The 24,080-nt window shown below is 43.9% G+C and overlaps 1 protein-coding gene across 3 annotated transcripts in view; it reads left to right on the top strand.

Annotated features, from left to right (window-relative positions):
• Nucleotides 1-24,080, top strand: part of SLC35F4 (solute carrier family 35 member F4) — a 121,433-nt gene that overhangs the window by 73,761 nt on the left and 23,592 nt on the right. The window contains exons 1-2 of one of the 3 annotated variants that reach the window (XM_063332854.1): nt 11,715-11,797; nt 23,190-23,378. The exons of 1 other annotated variant lie outside the window; for it this stretch is intronic. In XM_063332854.1, coding sequence (XP_063188924.1) covers nt 11,722-11,797; nt 23,190-23,378 — 265 coding nt within the window. In that variant the 5' untranslated portion in view covers nt 11,715-11,721. Of the gene's footprint in view, nt 1-11,714; nt 11,798-23,189; nt 23,379-24,080 lie in introns of those variants that run through there. One more of the 3 variants, XM_063332853.1, reaches the window with a different exon arrangement.

Genomic DNA, 24,080 nt, shown 5'->3' with positions numbered 1-24,080 from the left:
AGAAAAAAAAAAGGTCTAAGAAAACCCCCATCTTTTCATTGATGTGGATTCCAGTTGCTGAAAGATTTTGGAAAAGTGGGGCAACTCCTCTTCAGGTATTTAACGTGAATGTTGAGGTGTTAGAAATAAGCCTCTGAGTGGGTTCCTGTGTCCCATGGGCTGTGGAAAGCTGTGCTCCTCTCTGCTGAGTCTCTCAAGGACCATGCACTTGACCTGCTCTGACCAGACCTGCCTGTTCTACCCACTAATGAGCCATGCTGACACACAGTTATTGTAAGCAGAGGCTTATCTTGGCCTTGAAGGTGCCAGTAAGGGATATAAGGGAATGCTTGGGTGCCAGATTAATTGTTTCAGGGACTGAGTGCTGATAGCCCAGCGCGTTCCCTAATGAGGAGATGGGCTCTCCAATAACTTAATAGAATCCTGTTGCGGGCTCTGATTTACCTCTGACAAGTTAAACCAGCACCAGATCAATGCTGTGCTCTGTTGCAGTAAATAGGCTTGATTTTAAGTATTGAGTAAGAATTTATTTCAGATTAAGGGCAGATTTTTAAAGGGTAGAGCTCGCTGGTTTTACAAGTAAAGAGCAAATCAAGTCTGTGGATGGCTGCTGGCCCCCGCTGGTCCAGATCTCGGCTCCTGCAAAGCAGGAGCTGGTGAAAGCAGGGGTATGTCTCTTCCCTGGGAACTGGAAGGTGGCAGAGATCTAGCGCAGTTTCACTTTGAACCACCTTGTTTTGAACCAGCAGTCGCTTTTGTAAGTGGAGTGAGGACCTGAGGAGATTACTCACAAAAAAAAAATAACACCTATTTCCACCAGGTAAATAGGGTTTGCATGGGGCTGGGCCCCAGGACCTGCTGCTGTGGTGGTGTGTCTGCTTCCCTGGCCCGTGATGGGGATGTGTGTGGGGCGGATGAGCTGTTGAAGTATCTCTGAAAGAGGTTCATTGTGCATGGGGCTGCCGGTTCCCCTCTGGGAAAGAGACCCTTCACGTAGTCATAAAACCACATTACTAAAAGGTATCATCATCCTAAAGAAATGCAAAGCTGTTTGCTCTAGGAAGAGCCTGATTCACTTTTACTAACTTTTTTCTGGTGCATACACACTTAGCTTTTCTTGTATGTCGAGAACAATGTCTGTGTCCCTCTTCTTACTTTGGAAAACCACCCCGAGTTGTGAGACAATGGCTGAGTCCTGCCACCGCTTGTCACACTGAGCACAATCCCACAGGACAGTCCAGGGTCTGGAGTAACTGACCCAGTGAGAGTATTAGAAACCAGACTAATTATGGTGAATACACAGCTTCGACATTTTCATTGTGTCACGATTGTTTAATCCTTCTTTAATCCCCTAATGCTGCTCAGTAGACTTTTCTTGTGTTATCTTCATTGTCTTGCTAATAAGATGCTGCACGTAACAGAGATTTACACTGAAAAGTATTAGGAAGGATTATATGAAGATTAGACAAGAAGTACTCACAAAAGGTTGGAGATTTCTTAGTACCAAAATTTTTAATTTCTATAATGCAAGGATTTGACTTTTTTTAAAAGAATTTGTAACGGATTTCTGCTAGAAAATTCAAAAAGTTGCTACTGTTCAAAAGAATTCTCTTGAACTTCACCACTGGTTATTTTTCAGACTAGTACCAGCTGAATTTGTCACCTGTTTTGTTTTTTTTTTTTTTTTTAAATTTGGACCCAAATTCTGGGGGGGGGCAGGGGGAGAAGAGGGGAGATTAAAGTCATGTGGGATCTCTCTTCTGTTGGACCAAGTGTGCATGAGCATCCTCTATGGTACCCGCAGCTGATGAGTGCAGATGGACTTGGGCGCTCAGCAGGGATCACTGACTTCAGAGGAGCTCTGCGGGTGCTGGAAGATGTTTTGTGCTGAGCCTTTACAACAGTTACTTAACTGCTAAGTCCAAGGACTGTCTGTGGTGGAACAAGGCTGATGTCTTGCAGCTGAGATTTTGGACTGCTATTTCATCATCAGTAAATTAATGTAGCTGGAATTTTGCAGAAGCAAAGCCACCCTGGCATCAGATCAGCACTTAAAATGGAAAATAAAAATGTGTTTTAATAAAATAGCAAAACCCAAGGAGTGGTAAATTTTATGACTAACTACCAAAGCTACTAGAAATTGATCTTACTCTGTAGGGCCTTGAACCAGAGTCACCCATTGAATCAGGACTTGGTCACGTTCTCCCTCAAAAGCTACAACACTGTGTGTTCAATGCCAGCTCCTGAAGCCAAGCTGGGACACAGCGGCTCGTTCATGTTCCTTCCTTGTGCAGCCCTGATGCTCTGCTGCACGAGTCTTTCACAAGGCTTCACATCTGCCTTGGGAATCCTCTAAAATCCAGTGTCTGGTGTGGGTGTCAAACAGGAGTCAAACGGAGACACAGAAGCCTGAATAATAAGCAATGCTTGCTGGCAGCAGGCTTGCTTTCCTTTCTAACGTTTCATGCCTGTCCTTAACAGTGGTCCTGGGTTGCCTGTGGTATACAGGTTGGAAAACACCACTGGCAATGATTTGGATGCAGTGGCGGGATGCTTATTTGGGAATTCTGCAGAGCATCCTACTTCTGACACCCATTCTGAGCTCCCAGTATGTTTCCTTCACTCTAGTTTTTATTATTAGCTCAGCTAATAATAGCTAGTTTTTATTACTAGTGCCTTTTTATTATTAGCTCAGCATTGCTTGATGAATATAGGTTGAGTGAATGAATGGGACGAGCTAAATGAAATGTAAGGGCTTTACTGTCAGGAGGGCTTAAGTATCCAAATGTAGTCGCATTGAAGGATTGGTATTCCTGAGTATGTCTGGCACCTTCTGGAGATCTGTTCTTCGTTGTCAGGTAAAAATATTTATGACAATCATTTTATGATAGAAAGTGGACCTACTCTGTCCTCATGCTTGGAGGCAGTCAACTCCACTTCGTCCATGCTGGACAGCCTGATGTGGAAACCCTCCTACAGTGGGAATTTTCTACCTGGCATCATCTCATTTAGTGATTCGCTGTTCTACTTGTTTAACAGTTGGCCTATTGTCCCACTGAACTTTCCATTAATGCAATTAAAATCTCTTGCTCCTGGCCCTGTCAGCACAGACATGCATAATTCATCTTTTCTTTTGTGCAGGAATCTTTTATGCACATGAAGACAACTTGCTGTCTCCCCTCTGTCTAATTTAAGTTGTTTGACCCCAGTTCTTTCCATCTTCACACGTGGCCTGTGGGTTTTTTTTTTAGACCTCTGATCACTTTAGTCCTTTTTCAGATCTTTTCTGAAGCTGCAGCTCTGGGAATTCTGCACCCACCCTTTAAAATTAGAGGGGCTGTGAAAAGTAATGCAGCACCACTAGCATGATAACAAACATCTCGTGCTATAATTTGTCCTAAAAATTGGTTATGTTCCTTCATCCAAGGAATTTGGTCGTACCATCTGGGGTGGCAGGGGTTGCAGTGTTGGGTGGTGGAAGCTCCTACTTCTAGCATAGAACCTGCCTGGACAGGAACATGCTGGTGACTACATTTTGGGACTAGCCAGCCCTGGATTTCTAGCCTGCTCTGCTATTCTGATTATGGTATTGAAAAAAAAAGGTCCTAAGCCATCCTAATTAACTGCAGGCTACCCAAAAGACAGCAAAGATGAGAAGTGATTTACTGTCTCGCTGACATGCTCTACAGTCATGATGACAAACACAAAATGGAAGTTTTCGCAACTCAAATGCTCTCTTGTGGTAAAGAAGACACACTTCATAACCGCAAAACCAGAAAATGGAGGCAGCTTATTTCACTCATGGCAGCTTTGTTAATAAAACATTGGAAAGGCAAATAATTATCTGACATGCAATTGCGTCTAAGCTGTTTTCCTCGGGAAAAAAAACAATGTTAAGTCTTGGGCATCTGATTTTGTTATTCTGTCTGGGAAGTCTGTATTGGATATTTGAAATTGATACCAGATTTATTCTTTGTTGTTGAGTAGACTGTATGTCGGTTATCTGCTTGTGCTGTGTTTTACTTCCAGTGAGTTTCAGAGTGGACAGGCTGAAGTAAGAACCTTTCTCTCAAACTCTTAAACTCGGCTGGAGCTTGAAATTCAGGTGACTTTTGATGGGGAAGGCCCAGACTCTGGGTAGCTGAAGGTTATGTTACCCAGGTAGTTTTTAAAAGCTCATGGCATGACCTTGTTGCCTTACCATTTGGCCAGCACTGCTTCTCATATGAGCTGATGGTTCCACCTCAGGCAGGTCAGCTGTGTCGTAGGGAGCCTGATGAGCTCTGGTTTCTCAAGCGAGGTCTGTGCATGCTACAGATGAGATTTCTGTGCATTCCCCATGAGGTTCTTGCTCTTCACTGTGCCTGGCTGTTGGTAAAGCCCCTAAACTGAAATTTGTGATGGAGTAATAAACATGTTTTGTTGATTCAGGATTAGGACAGCAGGTTCCAGTCAACCTAGCAGAGGCTCTGAGGCCAGTAACACTATGTGCACCGTGCAGCTGAAGTAAAATTCCTCTTGAGTCCTTTTTGGTATTTCTTTGAGCAGCTTTTTTTTTATTCTTCTGATAGTTCTGTAAATATGAATTTACAGAATAATTCATTTTAGGGAGATGGTTTAGTGGTGGTTTTGGCAGTGTTAGGTTGATGGCTGGACTCGATGATCTTATAGGCCCCTTCCAACCTAGACAATTCTATGATTCGATGAGTGAGTTTCTAATGTTGGAGGTAACTTTTAATATTTTTATCAAAGTGAAATCAATGTATTTTTTTCTTATAATGTCAAAATATTGAAGATGTGTCTAAGTTGATATATTTGCTGTTCCCATAAATGTCGAATGGCTTTTATTAAAATTGAAGAACAGCTCTCCGTGCCCACAATTCATATTTTTTCCTTATATCTTTAATTGCATTAGAAGATTAATATTTCTTACTATATGATGTTTTCATGTTACAACAGAATAAAAACCCTAAGAAGCTTCATCGCCAGCTCTGGAGACATTAGCGAGTATCTCCAGATCATTGCAGGTGGGCGGTTTATATTTCAAAAGTCGTATGATTAAGGAAAACTTGAGGTTAGTTTTAACTGAAATTTTTAATCCCTGTGCTTCCCAGGAAAAGCTTGGAAACGCTAGCTGTCAGGTCTATAAAATCATATAGCGAATAACAAGCTTTCCAAAAGCAGTGCGATAGAAGATGTCAGTGGACTACTTCTGGTGGGGAGGCGTGCCGGTATTGGGGCAACCATCAGATACTTTGGGTTTATAGAAAGCAACATATTGTGATGATGTGTAGCATCTTACCCACTCGGTAGCATCAAAACCATTAGGAACTGTTCAGGTCCATGCAGGATCAAGTCTCTGGTAGCCAAGACACAATTGGCTGTCAGTGACCCCAGTGTTTCTGAACTGGTTTCGCAGTGGTGTGGGAGCCATCAGCAAGTCAAGCAGTCAGCAGCAGCTCCTTGGGGTCCGGTGGGACGCAGGGGACTGAAAAGGTCTTCACTTGTGGCAGCAGGGAGAAGCTTTCCTGTCCTGGACAGCAGCTGAGAACTGCAGCAAACCTTCATGTCATTGTCTTTGCGTGGATGCTTAGTTGGTGCTGGTGACCTTATTTCTGGAACTTGCCCGCTTAGGAAGCCTGAAAATAGATCACATTGCATTTTTCTGTTAGAAAAACAGCGTGTGTATTAAAGAGCGAATTCCTGGTCTGATCTACTGAAAATAGCAACGCATGTTAACATGAACTAGAGATCAGTATATAAACATCCAGCCCCCAAGGGAATTAAAATCTCTTCAGATTTAGTAGGTATTTCTTGCAGTTATTAGGTGAGATTTTAGCAGGCAGTGAGTATTTGCAGAATACCAGAAAACCTGGATAAAATTCAGTTTCTGCCTCAGTGAACAAAACGTATGAGACTTTAGTATGCCTCCAATATGAATATTCTCAAACAAATCATACCTGGTTATTAGTGAGTTTATGGTTATGGCAGTCTTTCCATCACAAGCCAAGTGATGGCTGGGAGCAGCAGCACCTGGGTGGAAATGCCACTAAGAATTATTTGCCTGGTTTTGGCTCTTTGGACAGAAGATCTGGAGAAGACAGACAAGAACTCGCTAATGATGATATGGTGTTTTTTATGCCATCCATCGGTAAGGCATGGAGAACACAATTGCTGTAAACAAGTGAGTGGGACCCTCTAAGCACTTAAATACTCTGCATTGGGGCTGCCCTGCACCGCGCAGCCCTCCTCCTGCAGGTCTATGAGTCCGGCCTTCACCACCTGATTAAGGGCTTATGGATGCTGTTAATTTACCCTTGGGGAATGGTTAGTTGCCATCTCTATGTGTGTTTGGTGATGTAGCCACTGGGTGTGTGGGCACAGAGGGTTGTCGCTCCTGCAGAGAGCACAGAGGGTGTGCAGTTGGTGGGCCTGCAGGACTGTGACCTGCCTGGTAGATGTTACTGGCATGCTTATCAGAGCAGAGTTGATATTCTGGATTGAGGAGCAGGGATGTCCAACTGTATTTAAGCCAGTGAGAGTTTTGTCCAAGTTAAGACAGAGTAAGGAATTCAGGAGTCTTTTTTTCTTCAAGCCTTGGAAGTTGTTTTGGATTGAGTTTGCCATTTGAATCGAGTAACGTTTGCTCTGTGCTTCTGGTTTTGCTAGAAGCAAGGTAAAAGTTCAAACTAAAGCCTTGACTTGACTGTACCTAAAAATCCCTTTTGGAGTATACATCTGTTTTGATTTCAGTTTGACTGTTTTTCTCTTCTGCGTCTTGCATCTAATTTATATTCCAATAGGATAAAATGAACTTGATAATGGCCTTTTAGCTTGTCATCTTAAAACACATGCTCAGCCTGGAAGAGACAATAAAAGTCATGTTTATGAGAGTCTTATAGCCTAGTGGTGGGGGATGGACTGACCTGTCAGCTGCAGGGATGTCTGCAAAGTGGATTTCATACAGACCTTATAACTAGCAGTGTTCAAAGACGACAGTTTTGGATCTGAACACTGTTCCAAAATCAACTACAGTCAGATAAAGTCCTTTCCTTTCTTTATCAGGCATTCACACAAAGTGTTTCCCATTGGGAGCATCTGCCCTAACTAGGGTGTCTACAAGCCAGGTGACCAGGTGTGAGCAAGTCACCTCACCACCATCGGTCAGGGGGAAGAAGCGCGTGCCTTCACGGAGTTACTAATCTGAGTTCATAATAGACATCCAAGAGAGACCAGGCAAGTTGTCTTCTAGGGTTATCCGTTTCCCACCACTCATCTCTTTTGGTCTACCTGGTTCAGTATTTGGTGTCCAAAGTCAAATGGGATGAATCCCATTATCAATGTGGAAATTCAGTGTTTCATGTACTTGTGCAGCCTTTTTCCTTTAGCTGAGATGATTCTGTCTCCCTGGGGCCTGAGCACACTTGCCATCTTCTCTGCATCAGATATGCTGTCACTCCGTGTCAGGATTATATTAATATTGTAATTTTGGCTATTAATTGTTTTCCATAGGGGAAAAAACGCTCCCCAAACTGAACCTGATGTAGCTCAATTTGTTCATTGATAAGGACTACATACACCATAACCAACTAGCAACACAAGACGGTGTAGTGCCCTTCATGGGGACCTTTTCCTATATATCTTACCACGAGGTAAACCTCCAAATGATTTTATTCTCTCTTGCCAGTTTTTTCAGCAGAAACTGGATACATCTGTGACTGGAGCGCATTTTTTTGCAAGCAAACATCCGTTTGTGTGGGGTTGACGCTTTAGGTGAACCGGTGGTTACCTGGAGTTCAGCTACACCTTTTGATGTAGGTTGCAGCTTCAGTAAAGAAGAGTAAATAGCCTTTACTTTTGCAGTAGGTCCTTTAAATACGCATGAGCTAACTGCTGCGAACAGAGATGGTGTAAGCCAAGAGCACTACGTTATGTTTTGATGGTATTGGTCCCTTTCTGCTGTGAGCGTGCAGTACTTGTTAGTAGTGGCTGTGATTCAGCACTCTCGAATTCTGACTGCGCTTCCAGGTCTGGTTTGCTGCCTGGTTAGTGAGTCAGCAGCCTCGCCGCTTCCCCCTGCCCTCGTCTGGATTAAATTTTACTGAGCTGGGGGACGGGGACTCGTGCCATGCCTGCACAAGGAGGGCGGTCGGAAGCCATCTGGATGCTGTTCAGAGACCTCCGACTGCGGGGACTCTTGGCCAGGAAGGAGGAATCTCTCCTCATTTGATGATCATCTTTTACAGTAAAACCAGTGCAAGGGAATGGATACTTCATCTGGCTTGAGAGCTTTGGTTAGTGTCTTAACAGTGTTTGCCTTCACTAGGAACAGATATGGAAGCTTTGAGCCTGCAGCCTGGGCTATCGTTTACACTGTGTAATTTACACTGCTATAATTCATACTGCATGTTTCCTTGACAAATAGGGACTCCCTGAGTGATAATAATTGGATATGTAGATTGATTATGTGGAGCACTGAGATTTGTTAATTCCAGACTGCTGATCCAGCACATCCACTAGTGGCTGACGGTGGTCTGGGGCTCGGCGTCAGAGTTGTGAGCCAGGTGCCAGGTATCACACAGTTTCCACTCCCTGCAAGTAAAAGAAAACTTTTAACATATTGCAGACTGAAAGTGCAGAACTTGAGTCAAGCAACAACGTACGAAGATCTGTTTTAAAGGTACCTGGTAACTAGTTTACTCTTTAATTTTTAGGGGAAAAAACCCCCTTATTTTCCCACAGTGGTGCCTTGCATAAACATGAGGTGAGTAAGATGGCACAGAACCACAGATTTCATGTTGACTTGCCATCTGTGGAGTAGTTACCAAGCCATCCTGGTAAATTTGGACATCACACTCCACTTGCGGATGGATTTGTGTCTGATGTAGCTCAGGAGAGAGGGACAGAGCTTGCTTCTCTCACTTCTGCTCCCTATTAATTCTTTTCTTCAGCACGCTTAGCGTGGAGATCGAGAGTACACAGGAAGGATCAGAGGACTCTGTATGAACAGCATCTCATGCAGGAATGCAATCAGCTATTCATAGTAGGAGCAGAAACAGATGGCCAAAGCTCTTGCTTCTGTAGCCAGAGAAACCGATGCTTTTCAAGCTATAATCTTTGATGGGGGTTATAGGTACTAATCACACATATTTTTAAAACAGTTTTGTATCTGCTTCTTTTATCTTTTAACTGTTGTATGAAGTGGAGGTTGCTGGGGTAGATACTTGAAAGAGTGCTTTGTGGGTTTGAATACGGCTTCTGAGTTACAGTGTTAAACTAATGGCTGATTTTTTCCTTTGAAAAAAATGCAGCAACTTTTAGATGCAATCACGTTCTGCCGTTAAGGTTGAAATTGTCTGAAAGAAACGTCTCGGATTGCTTGACATTGTCTCATGCGTTTCATCCTTACCATTGTTAAGGTTCGTTAATGATTCCATTATAAGCTCCTATTTGCAGAAATGGTTTTCTAAAAACAATCTCTCTGTTATGTTGTTTATATTATAGGAATGCTCAAGGACTAGACAAGTATTAATAGATAGCCTTGCGATTGTGGAGCCACCAATTACTTGACTGGTGATTACTCTATCACAAAGTCTGCTGACTCTCAGCACTTCAGAGGGGAAAATAAAATTCCTTCTGCAAATTGGGAAGATAATTTTCTTTGGAATAGTGGCTCTTACACAGTGCTGGAAATCCTCTGCATGCAGATAAGCAGTAAAAGCCAGTTAGCTTTATGCGATGGCAGTGTGATGCTTTGGAAAAGGCTGTCACTGTGGAGAGCCTTATCAGTCACAGGGGTTATAATGAAGATCCTAAAGGAGAGCTCCAAGCCTTCCAGGAGAGGACGTGCGGGGTGGAAAATCAGGCAGCTGTAACTATTTTTTTTTCCCTGTACTTCCTCTGGAGTGTGTCCCAGGTACTTGACACTGAGGTGGGATGGCCTTGGGAGAGGGTGTGATAAGGTTCTCTCTCCTTTCTCTTTCCCTTCCATACGGTTAACCACTGTCTCCTCCTTACTGTGTCATTAATAATGAAGAGTGCAGGCCAGTCTGTCTCCCAAATTGGAATAAGAGAGCGGCATTAAAGGGGTGTGCAGGGCAAGGTTGTGCATTTAAGATAATGTCCTATGCTGCTGGCTTGCTTGCCCCAAAGACCTAAGGGGTCCTTTCCTACCCCTTCTGGGTATGGTGGAGTCATGGGCTGCCTCATCCATTAGGATGCCATAGCTCAGTTCTCCCCGTGTGCCAGGCTCCTCTGTGGCTGCATCCGGAGGATGATCCGTCCGGGACTCTGCTTCCTCCCCTCTGCTTCTCCGTATGTCCTGGCTCTTTACGGTGGGTGAAGGGAATGATCCTTGCACACATACCCCCAGCGCGGTGCTTGTTACTGTGTAAAACACGTCAGATCCCTGCAGGCTGCTTTAGGAACCCCAGCTCCTGACATTCCAGGTCAGTGGTTCTTGATCCTTTTCGAATCACTTTATGGCCTTCCTTACAGTTGATAACTTCTTCCTGTTTGGTGGCAGAGTAGGGGATGGAGGACCAAGCCCCAGGCCAGGAATCCCCACTCTCAGTTGCTATCAAAGGCACAAAGACTATAGGTGAAAGGTGTATATATATACTTGTGGTCTTTAAAAATTTGACGGCTTTGCTAGCAGATTCTGGTAGAGTTAAGCTGCCTTTCCGTCCTTTCCCTTTGTATTTCCTGTAGGACCTATAGCAAAAACCTTGAATATCAATGGTAGAGCTTTCTACTTACAAATTCTTGGGTGAGACTGGGTGGTAGTTCTGTTGGTGAAGAGCTCTGAAGCCAGGGCTCTTACGAGGTGTTGGTAACCAGCTCCTGGTAGAGCAGGCTCCCAGCACAGTGCTGGGTTACACAAGTGGATGGCGTTTTCTAAGAGCTGCAAAAATTGTGCGGGCTGGCACTGGTTTGCTCAATGAAACTTTCTCAGTGCTCCAAGTGAACAACTTCCAATAGCATGAATAATAATAATGAAAAAAAAAAGGAGTAGAAGAGAGAGAAGATGGATGTGAAACAGGGGAAAAAAGTGTCCCAGCTGCCTCAAGGGAAGTGAGGAAGAAATGTAGACCAACCGTGGCCTATATATATATGTCTCCTGGTTGTGACAATTTTTGTAGGGCATTAAAAGAGAAGAGACTCCTGCAATTCCATTGCTTCGTTATCAGATTCAGAGCCGGATGTCACCGGCACTTTTGCCTAAGGCATTCCTGATTTAGCGGCTCTATAAGAGTTACATTATTCAAAGTTTATTTAAAATAATTACTGTAATCATCCATATATTGTCACAGTGTAAGGAACCAGAAAATTGCATTGCATAATTCCCTTGCAGTTATCTGAGAAATCTCCCGTCTGCTTCGCTAACACAGCACAGATATTTGATGAAATGCTTGCTTTCATGCAAAGGGGCTGCTGCGCTTTCAAGTTTACCAAGCGCGATAGCTAATATATTTATATTTTATCTGCTGCGCTTAACAATTGAATGAAAGAAAAGTGTTAGCAGAGGTCAAGCATTGTTTGAATGTGTTGCAAATGGTTTCCCAGGGAAACAGCAAATCAGTACTCGTAGCCTCCTGCAGCATCTCCAGAACAACATCTAGCCACCAGCCATAGCCGAGTGTTTACTATAGTACTTGGGGACCAAAAGCGATGCAGACTAAAGACGAAGTGAGCGTGTGAGTAGGAAAGCAATTTCAAAGGATGAAGAAACATTCAGCAAGAGTGGCACCATTACCGTCTTACAATGTTTCTGAATTAAATTCGCCTGTGCCGGACGGTAAAAGCTTTTTTTTTTCCTGTATATCTAACCCTACGCAGAAATTTACTTTGCATGCTCCTCCTGCTCGGTTCCATGCAAAGTAACGTCAGTGTGCGTGTGTGTGTGTGTGTATTTTAAAATAAATAGCATTTTTAGCACTTTAATATCATATAGGATAAGTGCAGTTAAATTTCTATTGTTTGTATTCCACTGCAGTGTGAATGGTTTCTGATAAAGAAACTGATGTTGAAATGTGAACAACCGACAAAGTTGTTGTACTTCAATTTGGGCTTTTAAAATGATGTGAAATTAGGACCATATAATGTTATTGAATTTTCTGTAGTATTTTAATACTGTGCTCTAGATTAATCTTTTTTGCTTTAAAGACAGAGGCACCAAGTTTTTTCTGTGCTTGCTGTCCCTCAGCTTGAGATAGCAATTGTTCCCTTAAACTGCTTTTCCCCCCCTTATTTTCAGAAGCATCAGCTCTAAAGCAATTCCTTAATTCAAAAATCACAGGATGGAAATTGTGAAATCTGTTGTGTGCTCTCGATCGGACGTGACAGCCTTGTTACTGGCAGAGTGCACACCAACTTCACATCACACTTTTGTGCCAACTGTAAGTGTGGTGATGTTGTCCAGCGTGAGATACGACTGCCCTGATAGCTGTGATGCAGATGGAAAGCTCGGTGTACTGAAAATATACAGCGGGTATATGTGGCGTATAAAGCAAAGGTCAAAAGAAAAGCTTTTCTAAAAAGACTTCTAATGTTCAGGTTCAAGTTTTTGTTTTCAATGTCTGTAAAAATCTCAGGCTTTAACTGCTGCAAGTTTATTATATTCAGTTTTTGAAGAGCTGAGCGGTACTTTACAAAGTTGCTTGTTCTGCCAAAAATGAACTCTTTTTCTCCCACCAAGTGTGGTACGTTGTTAAGAACACACGAGCCGTAAAATTGTGAGGTGTGTGCTGTCTTTGGTCTGAGCTTCGTTATGCTGACCAACAATGAAAATGAGATTCCTTTTGGGGAGTTAAATTCAGCGCTGCCTCCAGAATCAAAACAAAGCAAGAGACACGGTCCAGCGCTTGTCAGCAGAGCGTGACTTCCAGTTCTTCAATCTACCTGGCTCGGACTGGCTTAAATTACAAATGGGGCTGGGTTTTGATACTGCAGGCAATAGTTTGTGTCATTTTTTCTTGGCAGTATATCTGTGTGATATTGAGTATTCTGCAGGCTTGGTAGTTACCTGGTGTTTCTTTCTTGAGGGAAAAAGTGCCTTAAAGTTGAAGGAGCTGATGAGACCCAGCTGCTTATGTCGGTCTGTTGCTGTTGCACAGCACCAGATTTTAGGATGTGTGAAATTGTAATTCGTACGCCCGCCTGCTTTTCAAGGAGCAGCGCTGCGGCCGGGTGAGCTGGTTCGCTGTGCTGGGTAACGGGGTGATTTGCTGCTCTTTATTCCCTGAGAGCACCCAGCACAGACTGGGCTCGTGTCACGCCAGGCGGTGAATGCAGAGGACTGAAGACTGTCCCTACCTTGTCGGGTGTAAGACCACTCACAAGCTGTGGTTGCCTCCAATTTAACCAGTCCAACTGCTGTCAGGTGCCTCTGTTCAGTCCAGTCTTAACCTTCTCCCCAAGCTGGGCTGCAACAGCCTTGTCAAATGCTGCACCGCCTGTTTCCTCAGGGAGGGAAAATCCAGTCGTCGTAGGAAGAAAGGGCAATAGACTGGAAGTGACTACGTGACAGCGCTTGTCATATCCGACAGGCTGAAAATGGAAAGGTTCTTGCTAGGGATGAAGCTGGCCAAGCTGAACTAATACCGGACCCATACATTAAACGTGAGCAGCCAGTTTTACAGATCAGGAAAGATTTTCGCAGGGATTCCCAAAGAATCCTAATGGGGCAGGGCAGCCAGCTTCCCAAGAGCACTGCGCCTTTCCTTCCCAGGCATGGGGAGGGCAGGTGGAAGAGATGCCACAGGAACTTGGGCTCTGGAGCTGTGTGCTGGGAGGAGAGCAGGGCAGCAGTGCACTCTATGTTGGCAGTTTTTAGGCAGCCGAGGTTTTTGGCTTCCTAGATATCTTCTGGTAGAACCACAGAAACTGCTGACTCCAGGCAAGAAGACTCCTTCAGCAGTAAAGAGGCACCCAGATACTGGTTAGAAAATGCTGTGAACATGGAAAGAAACACAGCAGAGAGCTGCCAAGACAGGTTGGCGCGTGGGCTGAGCAGTTCTGGACGATGTGAGGTGTTTATGGAGCTGGGATCCACAACCACCAAATACTTTTGAGAACACGTCTTCATCTGGGTCTGACCAGCCCTCGCTCCCCAACACGGCATCAGCTACAGCGAGAAGATGATATGTATGTGAGTGCCTGAGCCAGGTGCATTCTGTGGACTCTGCGTGGAGGAGACTTATCCCAAATGTGCCGTCATGGAAAGGCAGGGGTGAGACCCAGTGGAGCTCTGACCCCAAGGGCAGTGAAGAAAAAACAGTTGGAAGTATCTCAAGGGGTTACAAAATGCAACATGACAGTGATAAATGCTCACTTTTGCCCCAGCTGCTTACCTGTAGAATGTTTTTTAACCCACCCTTCCTCAAATGTGCTTAATTAGGCTCTAAGTCAGGCAAGAAAATTAACGCATGTACTGCCATGGATTGAGCCTGAGAAAGTTAGATTTGGATTCATCCGGATGCATCTAAATGTGAGCCTCGGTAAGTACTAAGAAAGTTGTCAGAGCTTCCTGGAGTCAGCAGGAGAGCCAGACACCTCTGAGAGGTGATTCATCTCCCAAGATTGGTATCTGAGGGAGCTGGAATGAATGACTCTCTGGAGGCACCCATCAAACAGGAGAGGCAATAGTTTGTGGAGGAGATAAATACAAGCAGTTTGATATTGAGTTGTGTCAGTGTGCTGACTGCTTTTACGCTCGGATCTTAGGAGACCCATGAACCAGCCTGGATTTATTGCAGTGTTTCTTGACAGTAGAAGGTGTATCAGAATTATTTAATAATGAGATGCATATGAGTGATTTCTGGAGTGTCCTGGGTCTAAACTCCTTTCACAACTTTATGTCAAAGCAGCCTCATGGCTTTCACTGAAGCTACTCTTGATTTACTACAGCGAAAGTAAAAACAAGAATTTAACTCAGAATGTCTGTTTCTTCTTGGAAATGTCACTGAATTTTGGCAATGACAAGATTCCCTTTCAAAGGATTTTTTTGTAGAGATTCATAACCTTTTATTTTGGAGTAAAGTGTATAAATTGTGAAACTATTGGAGGCGCGTCTGGTATAATTTATTACGAAGTTTGTAACAGAGGTTTTCTTTAATGGGATGGTGTGCAGCTTTGAATCAAATGATTTGTGTTTATCTGCTGCTCAGTCAGTGCTGAGGTGGTGAAAAGCTGGTCTGATCCCAGGCCAATGAATCCTGTGATTGGCTTGAGTTGCTGGGAGGTCAAGCGTATCTGGGGAAAAGAACATCGTGTAGATCTGTTGCAGTGAAGGATAGTGTTCAAGGCCAGGCTGGATGGGGCTTTGAACAACCTGGTCTAGTGGGAGGTGTCCCTGCCCAGGGCAGGGGGGGTGGAACTGGATGATCTTCAAGGTCCCTTCCAACCTAAACCATTCTATGATCCCTCTGAATGTGTGTTTAAGGGACTCATTCAGAAGATATTATTGAGGTGATCTCATCGGGAATGTTTATGTTAGCAAAACTTCAAAATAAAGTCCTTGCTCTGGAGCTGCAATAAGGGGACAAAGGCTTGTACATCCCTTTGGGGTTGCTCCTTCAGACACTTATGCGTTGGCTTCATCTGAATAAAAACATCTGACGGTCCAGCTCCCTCCTCCTCATGGAGTAGTCTGATTTGGAAGTACCCCTGTCGTCCTCCTTGGAGGCTGAGCCAAAGCCAACTAAAATCAGTTGGTCTTCCCAGGAACTGCAGCCGGGATTGGATCAGTCCCCATGATCTGGAGTCGTTTGCTGGCACAGGTTTAGCTTGGCTGGACACGGAGGTGCAGACATACTTCTACAGGTCCATGGCCTTATTGTTCGGCTGTCTGGATCTTAAATCAGGAGAAGTTAGCACCTTGGGAATTAGGATTTGGGGCTTGCTGCCCAGGGAAGCGGTTGAATCACCATCCCTGGAGGTATTTAAAAGACGGGTAGACGTAGTGCTTAGAGACGTGGTTTAGTGATGTTTTTTGTCAATATTAGGTTGATGGTTGGACTTGATGATCTGAAAGGTCCTTTCCAACCTAGGCAATTCTATGATTCTATGACTAGGTCCCAACACTGTTACCATCACAAAGCCAAGGAGATACAGGGCTGGACGGTGACTTCAGGAAATTACCTGTGTCATCCCTCCTCTAGGGCAGTCTCAGATACACCTTGACCATCCCTGATGGGTATGTCTGTCATTTGTCTCAGCTGTGAGACCAATTTTCAGGCACTTAATGATCACTGTAGTCAGAGCTTTCCTTCTCCCTGGATGTGATGTGGGATGTGAAGATGGTCTTTCCCCAGAGTTGGGTGGTGCACCAGGGAGATGGCGGCACTGCCATTGCTGTGTTGGTTCCGATCCAGAGTGCAGAGTGTTGGCAGGGGTCAGAGGAGTGGGAGGTGGGAAGCTACGTGGGGGAGATTTGGTACCTAAGAGGATTTTTTTGACTGTCTAACCTGGATTTCCTCCCCTGACAGTTAGGCTGGAACTGCTCATCTGGAAGGGTAATGAGGTGCAAGGGTGTAGAGTGACACATCCCTTGATCAGGCACTAAGTTAGTTATAGGATGTGAAATTTAAGTTATTTTCTTCCTCTGCTGCCTCTTTGTTCACTTTATAGCAAGGATAGGAGGGCACGTGGAAGTTGTTGAGATTTCTAATTGCGAGTGAAGTTGCTGTTTGCTGATTTGGAGTGAACAGCTATGTACAGACACTGAAGGGATAATTGGCAGAAATTGCTGATGGATGTCACTGTTAAACTACAACAAAAATATCTGCTTTTTTGCTTTCTGCTCTTGACAATAGTTAATCATAGTACAAGAGAAATGCTGTATACCATCACTGAGTCATTTGTTTTTCATTAAAATCTGAAAATCTTGTTTTCCCCTAGGAAAAAAAAAAATAAATTGTTGTAACCTTCTCATCCCCTTCAAACATAAAAACTTCTAGAACAAGAAAATAGTAAACGAATAAGGCGTTACTCCGAGTTGACATACATGCATAACTCTAATACACAGAGACCATTGCAGTGTCTTGGAAGGACGTGTTTAAATGGAGAACATCGTCTCTAAAGGTCTGAGACGTGGTGAAATGATTTTTCTTCACTGAACAAGAGATTCTTCTTCCTCAAACTTGTGGAGCGCACTGTCTGCGAAGACAGCCTCCCTAATGTTTGTTTGCTCGGTTTTAGTAAATGTAATTACGGCTTTATGTCCTGAGTCAAACTGCTAGTTCTGAACTCATTAAAAGTTGGGGAGAGTTTTCCCTTGAATTTTAACTTCCCGTTTCAGCTATTATCTTCAGGTACTTTAGTGTATGCCCAAAACAGCTTTGCTGATTGTACTGAGTTGCTGTGGGTTTACACCAGCATAAGGAAGGGCAGGATTTGATTTTACAGGCAGTCCCTTTGGCTGAAATAAAATAAGCTATGGGCCTAGCTCGCCATTGGGTTGATGGTGTCGGATAGCCCAGGCCCCAGTTGTGTGCTAACAGTAGCAAACAATCCAATTAAAGCCATGGCTAATCCAACCTAATGAGGTTTTATTGTAAAATGGACAGAATAAGCTCTCTTCACCTCTACCAATAGCAGTGCAACTCGGTCCCCTTTCCTATAGGGCCATGTGCATCCCATATTTCCCCGGCCACGAAATTCGCATCATCTTCTCCTTACTGCGCGGCATTAAGACCAGGATTTCGTTGCAAAAGTCTCTAGCCCTCACCATCGTGAACCGACTGTTACCAACTTAAGCGTGTTCACAGGCTGCTGGAAACAATAGGCTTGTGATGTGTGAGAGAGTCCGTCATCGCCACGGATGCTCTCTCTAACAGGTAACAGTGTAAAGGAAATGTTGTCAATTCTTTCACCGGGGCCCAATTTAGCAGGAACATTCAATTGACGTACTTTCCACATAACACCAGACTGGCTTCTACCTCCATCCATCTGTCAAAACCCAGCAATTGTTTCTGCGGCAGTGGCATGAAGACATCATTTTGTCAATGCAAAAGCAATGACGTATTAGGAGCTGAGATTTTGAGGACACAGTAAAATAAGCATACTTTAATACAGCATGAGTAACAGGTAGATTGTAGGTGCCTTGACTGACCTTTTTGGAAAAGCTGGTCTCTCTCCTGACTCCAGTGGTAGCCACAGGTGACCACTGCTCAGCAGGGCTTTGGGAACATAATATGAAAAAACTGTCCAGGTCATTTACATCACCTGTTTAACCATTGATTTAGTTCTGTGATCAAAAAAAAGACTATGTATTTTAACACGTAGCAGCAAGCCAGATGTTGCTGTCTGTAAATAAGCCAACACTTCGTGTCGGTAATCCAGTGTCACCAATGCACATATGGCTTTCAGAAGGGAATTCAGTTACCTGTTTGAGAGGTTCTAAATTTCCATCAGGGCAGTTGGTTAAAAAAGAAAGGAAAAAGAAAAAAAGACGATTCTGTGATGACCTGGCCATAAAAATTACTTTCAGGGCTGCATTTTTATGTTGCATTGATTATTTTACCCGCAGCCCATTTGATCCATTTTCAGTAACAACTTTGAGACCAGAAGACTTGTCTCAGATGAAATGGCATGGGGGTTTTTTTGTATTCCAAGCACTGCACTGCTGTCACATGCTAAATATATCACATACATGAAGATAATCTGAAAAGAATTGTTCATGAACCTCAAAGCATAATCCCTTCTCTCCAAGCCCCCTGCAAAATAACAACTTGATTTTTGAACCAAGGTGAGGATGTATTTTCTCACTGTGTCAGCTGCATATGGAAATCTGTATATGAATAAAAGGTGCCAAGTCATGTATCGCATCTTTCAGAGGGTCAAGGAGCAAGGGAGCTGTGCATAGGTTATGGATGGATGGTGAAAATGGTTGTTAGGACAAGGCATGTGCTGCTCGTTCCTGATTTGAATGGACACGGTGGCAGCAGCCACTGTGGTCACCTCCTCCCGCAGCCGGGACTCAGAATGGTGTTCAGGAATGTGAAAAGGCAGGGACTTCAGTGATATTAATCATGTCATTTAGGGTAGTCACAAGCATGATTACCTTGCTAAATTGAACTACACTGGGATAAATATATAATAATTAATGCAAGACAAGGACAGACTTTGTTAAAAACATGTGGAAAGTGAGGGTTTCCCCTTGCTGGTTTCCCTTTGGTCTCCATGTGCGTAGAAATGGCCTTACCTCTTATGCTATAAAGCATTGACATTTGCAGGGCAACAAAAAAGATTTGCTGAAACAGAATAATGGAAAATGGGAAAGAGTATGGGCTTTTTTTTATCCAATAACGAAAAGTCATCCAGATGGATTTGACTCATTAAAATGTGCTTGATACAATCATGTGTGGTCCTTTCCAGTTCTCCATTTCCTCCTTTGTCAATCCCATGGGCTGAGTGTTGCTTTGACACTCGATTATAACCTCCAAGTAATGAAAGAACACTTCTAGCAGCAAGATCTGGCAGTCTGGTAAGGTTATTTTTTTCCTGTTATTGTTTTCCCAATCTCTTCAGTAGCATTCCCTTAGAATATCAAATAATGCCCAAAATGTAGATTCATTCGCAGCCTGTGATTAATCTCTGCTAAAGCCACAAACTGTGTTCATGCTCAACGTTGAGTGTGTCAGTCTACAGAAACTGGATGAGGCTTCTGTACACAGCGAGTTACAGATATCTGTGCAACCTCTTACATCGATTATTCAGGTTAAAAGAAGGTCAGGTAAAAAGTCCTACCCAGTGTTAACATCTCTGCTCAGGATGGTTGTCCAAACTAAGGTCGGACGGGGCTCTAAGCAACCTGTTGTGGTTGAAGATGGCCCTGCTCATTGCAGAAGGGTTGGACTACATGATATTTAAAGGTCCTTCCAACCCAAACCATTCTGCGATTCTCTGTATAGTCATAGGGAGATGTAGATAGTCCCAGGGCATATTTTTTCTCATCCTAAGATTGACATCTAAAATAAGTCAAATGAATCCAACCCAAGCACTGTCACTCCTTTGCTCTGGAGGAGGTGTATTATAGAATCTTGTTAGTACATAGTTGCTTCTCCTTTTGCACGTGGCAAGTTGTGGCAGCACCCTGCTGTTGTCCTGTCTGGAGAGGACATGCTCTCACTGCCCAAGACCATGAGGTCCCCATAAGCGTGTGAGATTTATGAAGGTATACTGAAGTTCAATGGAAAATGCTGCTCTTGATCCCTCTAAATGTGGAGGGTCATAGTGGATCTCTCCTTGATAGCTGGTAATTGCTGCGTGAGACAAAGAACCAGAGTTAGATGAGTTCTGCCTTCTCTTCCTCTCATGTGGGGTAACTTTGCACACATGCGAGGTTTCATTGCTGTACTATATAAATGGTGATTTGTTGTCCTTGCTGCTGATACCAGCTTTGGATAAGGTAGCCCAGCATATATCTGTTCACCTTCCCTGTCCAAGTATATCCTTAAAATATCTTCAGATTCAGTAGCATTAGATGGCCCAGGCTTTCTAGCTGTAACAATGAAATATTGATAAATTGCCGTGCTATCCGATCACTTTCAAGCATAAGGGAAAAAGAATTCAGTAAATCAAGCAGTGACTTTAGATTAAATGCAATCTTGTGAATTGCAGATTTGGTCTCAACTACTGAATTTCTCAACATACAGGAAAAGATTGATGCTGCTTTGTTGTACCAGATATAAATAACTCAGAGCTCTCTCTGCATATGAGGAAAAATAGGTTTCCTTGAAATTTTGGTTGTGGATCATCTGCTAGGCTTCTGCTGAGTGTAATGTGATTCTTGATCTTGTCCCCAAATTATATCTGAATTGAGATGTGGCATGTGTCTTTCAACTTAATGAAATCTCTTTAAATGATGCATATCAAAGTGAGGAGTGATTTGGGTCGAGGCATCTTAATGGCTGATTCTCTCAGGACAGGCAGTCAACAAACGCTTTCTGAAAATAAAGCTTCTTTAAGTTGGGGACCTGAAAATTTTTAAGTACCTTTTTGATTTAGCCCCGAAAGTACTGATTGTCTTAATTTCATGGAGGCTGGAACTAACTCTCAGCTGTCAAAGGTGTTCTGCTGCTTCTGGTCAGGTGAATGGCCCAGGGCTGCCATTTCTAATGAACTTTTCAACCTCAGAGTCAGTTGTGAGATGTTTACAAAGTAGGTAATGTTATCCTTGTTTGTTACCAGTAGGAGGAGTAAGGCTTGGAGTTATGAAAGGAGTAGAACAAAGTCGTGGGGGGAGTTGCATGGTTAGATCATGATTTTCTCCATTAGTAAGAAAATATATGAAGGTGAACAGCTTTTTAAAGGTCTGAAAATAGCCAGTAGGCTCTAAAAAGCTCTGTAGAGAGTTGTGCTTATTGAAAAATGAAGAGGGATGATACTGTACTTAGGCATCATATAGGTCTTAATCCTTCAAAGTCGACTTTTGTGGGTCTGCTGTCATGGACTGTGGCTTCTATACTGCATCGACTGGATTTGTAGAACTATGTGGGAAGGTGGGAACTGGACTTGGGCATCCTCCTTGTGTCAGAGTTCTCTCATACTGAACAGCGGAGAAAGGACAGAGCATCTTTGAGAAGGATCATCTCTAGGGGTTTAGCTGCTGGTTCAATCACTTGCCTACATGGTGGGTAAAAACTGGCCTTGGAGGCTCTAAATAGTCTGAGAGAGGATTTTTCTGTATAATCCCATATTCTATACATGTCTTCCTTTGCGATCTTTGTAGTTAGACCTGGTGAATCAAGCATAGCTCATAGTTCGTTGAAGGTTATACGAACCCTCTGAACTTCCTCTGGTAAAAGAATGTTGACTTGAAGTACATAGTTTCTTGAATCTTTAATACAGTCCTTGCTTTAGAGTATACTTTTCTGTTGTTGTTTGGCATGGAGTTATTTGCACAATGTGTACTGGAATGGCTCATGTTGAAACAAAGAATGTTGCCCTCTGAGATGTCTTGCCGTATTTGTTGCACATTTGGCACCTTACACATAAGGTTTGTGTCTATTTTTGTATTCTTTACAATGTGAAATAGGTGTGATTGATTGTCAAATTAAATCCTTCCAAGTCATGGCAAGGTCAGTCAAGGCCAAGTCAAGGCTGCTCTGGGTATATGCGTCTTCCATAAGGTTAGGGAAGATGATCGGCTGACGTAGCATCAGCAAAACAAGCGGTGGGGGATCTCAACTGACCACGAACTCATATTTATACTAACCAAAATGGCCTGACATCTTGACTTTCTGAGAAGAGGACTCTCTTGTGCTGCTTGTGTGTTGACCTCTTACACAGCCACCCTTCAATAAATTTGGGAGTACGTGCAAGATCACCAGACGCACTCTGCCAGATTCCAGCACTGCGATCTTTGCTGTTGTTTTCTGGTTCTTAATCCAGTCCTTCAAGCTCTTACTTTTAAATGCAGTGCCCTTCTCACAGGCAAACTTTTCATCTGGTGCCACTGCTATTTCTGGGACCTGGGTCTTGCCTGCTGCCTTGTGCCTTGTCTACAGCCTCTGCGTGAAATGCAGCATCTCGGTGTTGTCTGCACCCAGCAGAAGAAGAAAAAGCAACTTCTCTGAAGACGTGGAGATTCTAATTTGGTGCACACAGAGGCTTAAAACTGGCATCTTTAATGGTTTAGCAGAAGTCTTCCTCCAAAAGACCTGTCAGTGGCCGCGACTTCATTCCATACAAGAGTCTCAAGGATCATTCTGGAGGATGGAGAGGGGACGCTCTCCTCTGGAGACACTGTCACCGCTGACCCTGGGAGGCAGTGGTTCCTCAGCCCTCCTTTCCACCCTGAGGGAGAATGGTGACCTCTCCTTTTGCCTGATTCAGTGTCAGTGCTCAGGAAGGGGCCCACGTGAGTACAAAATTCCTTTGCCTGTTCAGACCCTATGGATGGAGCCATGGGGCTAAGAATTTACTGCAGCGCAGGGTTCTCATTTCTTCAGGGGAGCGACTGGTTTTCATGCAGCACCTTTTTTTCTGTAAGGGGGGAAAGAGTTAAGTATTTATTTACTTACTGATTTACTTTATTCTGATGAGAGCTGAAACCTTGATTTTCGCAGTGTGCTTCCTTTCTCCCGCTGAATCGTTTGTATGCATTTCACTGACAGAGTGTTTGAAAGCCCTGCTTTCCTCCAGGGGAGTTTACAGCCAAACTGATGCAAACTCTTTCTTCTCAGGTGCCTCACGATCATCTGTCATCCAATGCAAGCCAGGAGGCAACTGCCCCAGCAGACACAGAGGCATGACTAGGCAGCTCTCCCCTCTATCTGTTGCTGAAGATTCTGCTGCTCCCATTCTTGAGCTGCAGAATCGAAGTCCCTTGGGAATCTGTCGGCACAGCAGAGTCGAGAGGCAGAGCAGATCAGGTAGGCATAACAGCCGCATTCCCGGCGTCACGGCATGCCTGAGAGAGGCCTCTTTCGTCTGTCTTTTCAAAGATGGTGCAGAGTCCGAGCATGTTGACGTTGGTTTATGGTGCTGCGAACAGCAAAGCCACGTGAAAGTCCTTCCTGTACCTGTGTGCAAACTGGGGTTAGGTGGGAAGGAAGCAAGGATGGGAGGAAAAAGCCTGGACCTCAGTAGGTACGTGTAATGTGTTAGATAGCTGAGAAATCGTAAGGCCAGTAGGCACAGAAGATCTTGAAAGGATGATTAATGTTAGCACACAGGTTAGTTTTTACAAAGTGATTATGTTTCCTCAGCTTCAGCCTGGCCAGAGGCCAGGACCCTTAAGAGCCAGCCATGTTCCTTCTCAAAGACAATGACAATCTCAGCTCATACTATGGACGGTCTGATGAAGAGGAAGAGAAGGAGCAACAGGTGGAAGGATATCTAGGGAAGACCACCACAGGTCAGATCATCGATCAGCCGCACATCAGGGCTTCCGTCAGGAATGTGTCACCCACTTTACTGCAGAAGTTTAGCTCAAATGAACCTGTAGGTATGGTGAGCGCAGACATCTTCACCGTGATGTCCATCCATCACCAGCAGGGATGGGATGGGAGCCATTACAATATGAGGCCACAGGCCTTTGAGTCTGCTGAATTGTGCTGTTGAGGAGGAGAGAG

Source organism: Chroicocephalus ridibundus, chromosome 4 (genome assembly GCF_963924245.1).
Source record: "Chroicocephalus ridibundus chromosome 4, bChrRid1.1, whole genome shotgun sequence".
Lineage (NCBI taxonomy): Eukaryota > Metazoa > Chordata > Aves > Charadriiformes > Laridae > Chroicocephalus > Chroicocephalus ridibundus.
This window is presented reverse-complemented; position numbering and strand designations above follow the sequence as displayed.